Here is a 4,589-nt window from a genome sequence, read left to right as displayed (position 1 = left end):
CCTTGCAAAATTAAAAATTAAAAAGATGGTATGTCAAAATATGACATTCCGAACCTGATATGTGAACCATCTGAACATAACTGATATCTATCTAAGCTGGTTATGAATATTTATTCAATGTTTTCTCACTATCTCTTTCAGATATATTTTAATGTCCTAGATATCTACGTGCAAGAAATTTTATTCTGCTCTTTTATTTTCTTTCTAGTAAGACTATAAGCAAGCAATATGGCAATAGAATTCAAATACCCAGATGGTACTGTTTACAATGGCATGTTTGATGACCGTGGACTTCGGATGGGAATTGGCTCCATTATTTTCGGTGACAAAACAACTTACAAAGGATCATTTGAGAGTGGACTGTTCACTGGCAAAGGCAGCATCAACTTTCCGGATGGCGCTTCGTAAGTTAACTTGCCAAAGTTTAATTTTTCTGTTATATTATGTTGAGATAGAATGGTGTTTCTTCCATTCTATTTTATTTGTTCTTTGACAAATAAGAATTTTATTTTACTTCAAAGAAACAGAACAGAGAAGAATGTTCATTGATAAGAATTTATTAATTCTTTGGTACAAACACCAATAGGTATTTTACATATATTAGTTTTAAGAGATTTTTCTGAGTTGTTTCATTCCATTCTCTTGTTATCATGTCCACTAATTGTCGCAGCTCTGAATATTCTGACCTACAGTTAATTGATCATTATTTATTGAACACTTTGTGATTATATGCCTCAGATTTGTCTGGTTAAAATACATTTTATCTAACACTTGTATATATGTATATATAATGTTCAGCATATACGTATCATCACCATCACCATCATCATCATCATCAGTATCATCATCATTTAATGTCTTCTCCTTACTAGAATAGGTCAGGTGGAATTTGTTAAGGTAGACTTTCTACAGCTGGATGCCCTTGCTGTTGCCAACCCTTACCTATTGCAAAGTAAGATGATATTTCCTTGTGGCTTGATGTGTTTCCATGGAAGACTGAAAACAAGGGAAGCTGCTTGTACGATGGTGACACTCATTTACAACTATCACATCATGTCAAGACAATGACACACACATTTTTTTTTCACACTCACAAAGATGCATATACGACAGGTTTCTTCCAGTTTCTGCCTACCAAATCCATTCCCACAGCTTTGGCTTGTCTTGGGGCAATAGTTGAAGACACTTGTCCAAAGCACCATACAATAGGACTGAACTCAAAACATGGCTTGGAAGCAGACTTCTTAGACAGTTTGGCTAAATGGCTGAGGAGTCTCTTTCATCACCACAAGGACCTGCATTTGATCCCTCTGCACACGTCTTGGGTAAATGCCAATTTCTCCAACCTTGGTCCAACTCATACTTTGTAAGAGAAATTTTATATATCCATCATGGCTGATCTTACCAATTGGTTTCGTGCAAGGAATACAATGGAGTGTTAGGTATCAATCTAATTATATAACCTTGAATCATTATCTAACACTCTTTTGTGTTCCTTGCATGAAACTGATTGGTAAGATCAGCCGTAATGGATATACGATACTGTACATTTTGGATAATATACCCACTCTATTGACAGATATGCAAGTGCATCTTCTTCCTGACTCATGGTCTCTTAGATTACTTATGTATATATATATATATATATATATTTATACTCATATATATGTACATATATATAAGAAAAGAGAGATAATTAAACAAATAATCATTAATTTAATTATCTCTATTTTCTTATTTTCTTGTTGTGGCTGATGACAGTACCACCTGATTGGCACCCATGCTGGTGGCATGTAAAAGACACTATTCGAGCATGGTCGATGCCTGTGCTGCCCGACTGGCTCCCATGCCAGTGGCATGTAAAAAGCACCATTTGAGCGTGGTCGATGCCAGTGCCGGCTGACTGGCCTGCGTACCAGTGGCATGTAAAAAGCACCCACTACACAGCTTTTACCATTAGAAAGAATGTTTTTTTCTACAGTAACTGCAATAAGTTTGCTTTCAAAAGTTGAAATATGTCACAAACATATTTTAATTAACTTAACATTTACTTATGCCTAAACACTGCTTGGTGTTAATACTGCTGGACATATAGAGGTGTGTGTACAGACATACACACACACACACACACATACATATATATACTTAAATATCTATGTATAATTTCAAAAATTGCAGCTATTTTCACCATCAAAGAGATGGTGAAATTGACAGCCGCAGTATACAGCATTAAGCTAATCAGTTTTTCTTTATTTACTTTCACCAAATAAGGAAAATTGTTTCAGTAAATGTGCTGCATTTATTTTTCCTATTATGCCTCCGGGTTGAGGCAGTGTAGACCTAATTTGTCACCTGATTTAGCACTAATCCAAGGTTGTTTGGTGCCTTTACTAGAGTTCTTTCTGTCGTAAGCAATCAGACCAGGAAGATTCTGGCCTGAGAAATAAGTTAATACTGTGACAAACTGCTTCCTTACTGCAGTAAATGGTTTTTTTTCCCTCTCTTTCAGAGGCTCTGCAAAACTCAGTGGTACCTGCACTTCTTATGACTATATAAAAAAATTTCTCCATCCTTCTCAGTCACGTGGTTTTGGGATTCAGTCCTACAGTGTGGTGACTTGGGCAAATGCCTTCAGTCATAGCCCCAGGTCAACAAAAGCCATGTATAGATGCAGACATGGCTGTGTAGTTAAGAAATTCAGTTCTCAACCACATGGTTTTGGGTTCAATCCAAAGGCTGACCAAAATCTTATGAGTGGATTTGGCAAACAAAAACTGAAAGCAAGCCAGTGTATGTGTGTGTGTGTGTGTGCACGCACATGAAGGCATGTGGCCTAGTGGTTAAGGTGTTGAACACATGGATAATATACCCACTTTACTAACAGATATATGAGTGTATCTTTTCCCTGACTTAAGGTCTCTTAGACAACTCATGTATATATGTGTGTGTGTGTGTGTGTGTACATATATATATGCGTTTGTGTGTGTGTCTTTGTCTTGACATTGTATGATAGTTATAAATGAATGCCACCATCTCACATTAGGACCATTTTTTTTCACGATTTTGTGGAAATATGCCCAGCCACGGGGTAATATTACTTGCATAGAAACAGGTGGCAACAGAAAGGGTATCTTGTCTTAGAAAATCAGCCTCAGCAAATTCTGTCTGATCCATGCAAGCATAGAAAAATGGATGTTAAAATGATGGTGATGATGACGACAATGACAATTACTAAATTTGTGGCCTGAGAAGAGGTCAGTATTTTAATCTATAGGCATGGCCGAAATAATGTGCTACATTTTGCTTCTTATATGATTTCTTTGTCGGTTCACAGTATTGCAATCTTTTCCATTTCTGTTCCATGTAGGTATGCTGGAGAGTTTTGGCAAGGTAAATTTTACGGTTATGGTGTATTCGTAAATGTTGACGGAATGAAATATGAAGGCCAATTCAAGGACGGAGAATTTCATGGCTACGGTAAGTAATTATATTTGCATTTTACCTTTTGTTTTTTTCATCTTTTACTTATGTAGTAGTAGTAGAGGTAGTGCTGGTGGTGGGGAGGAGCAGGAAATGGTAACAAATGGTTTAAGATTTTTTTTTTTCACCTCAATTTTTAAGAAGACACATTTTGAAATCCTTAGAATTGATACTTACTTTACAAACTAATATATTGCTTTGCAATGAAACTTTTAAAATATGTTGAATCTGGAATCCCTTAGTGCATTCTTCAACAATTTTCTTTTAATATGGTTAGAAAAGTAACCTAATGAAACTTCTCATATGTTGGTCAAATAACTTCAGGAAAATTTTTTGAATTTTCTTTTCTTTTTTTTTTTTCAGGTTTAGTTACATATGCTGATGGAACTAATGGCTTTCCGAAAAAAGAAGGTATCTTTGATAGAAATGTATGCAAAATGATATGCGAAAGTTCTGACCATGTAGAAAAAGCAAAGTCAATAGCTCGAGCTGCTCAGCAGATGCGAGTATAAGAAATGTGCTTTAAAACGCAAGTGTTTTCATTGATAATGAGACCATTACTGCACAAATATGATAACGTCACTCTCTCATATTATTATTAGATGAGATTCCTGCACTATTCCACATCTATTTTGTAGTTTTGCACTAACAGCAGTAATCTTTGAAGAAGAAGAAGAAGAAGACGAAGAAGAAAAAGCTTTAAAACTATCTAATGTACAAAAACTTTGGTGATCAAACAGTCTTCATAAAAACACAACACTTTCTTTAATGACCAGTAGGGGGACCGTATTTTGTTATGCAACCATAATATACTATAAAATATATTAAATGTTTTTATAAGTCAATACCATGTTCTCCTGTGTTAGCAGTGCTATTACATCTCTTGTTAAGATTATTTTTACTGATATTCTACAGAAATTATTGCCAGCACTGATACGAAACATTGTAACAAAAATCAGTCTGGCTATAATTTCTGTAGAATATCTGTAACTTGCTTTAATGATTAGTAATGGGAAATATTTCTTTCACATCTCCACTTTAATACATGTATTTAGGATGATCTCAGGAACTTGTTTTGAGTAAAACTGACCATAATAAGGAAGTGTGAG

At 35.2% G+C, this 4,589-nt stretch overlaps 1 protein-coding gene across 1 annotated transcript; it reads left to right on the top strand.

Moving 5' to 3' along the window:
* The first annotated feature begins 208 nt into the window (after positions 1–208).
* On the top strand, positions 209–4,177 carry LOC106867703 (MORN repeat-containing protein 4). Its single transcript, XM_014912663.1, has 3 exons — positions 209–404; positions 3,368–3,477; positions 3,844–4,177. The coding sequence occupies exons 1-3, from the start codon at positions 229–231 to the stop codon at positions 3,990–3,992; spliced, it is 435 nt and encodes a 144-aa protein (XP_014768149.1). The 5' UTR covers positions 209–228; the 3' UTR covers positions 3,993–4,177.
* The last annotated feature ends 412 nt before the right edge of the window (positions 4,178–4,589 follow it).

Source organism: Octopus bimaculoides, chromosome 14, assembly GCF_001194135.2.
Source record: "Octopus bimaculoides isolate UCB-OBI-ISO-001 chromosome 14, ASM119413v2, whole genome shotgun sequence".
NCBI classification, from domain to species: Eukaryota; Metazoa; Mollusca; class Cephalopoda; order Octopoda; family Octopodidae; genus Octopus; species Octopus bimaculoides.
Note: the sequence above shows the minus strand (reverse complement) of the source record. Positions and strands in the feature narration are given on the sequence as shown.

Excerpts from the sequence above, each read along its gene's own strand:
- LOC106867703 (XM_014912663.1), top strand. The coding sequence starts at position 229 with ATGGCAATAGAATTCAAATACCCAGATGGTACTGTTTACAATGGCATG. Across the intron at positions 405-3,367 it reads AACTTTCCGGATGGCGCTTC|GTATGCTGGAGAGTTTTGGC; the intron begins GTAAGTTAACTT and ends TGTTCCATGTAG. Across the intron at positions 3,478-3,843 it reads CGGAGAATTTCATGGCTACG|GTTTAGTTACATATGCTGAT; the intron begins GTAAGTAATTAT and ends TTTTTTTTTCAG.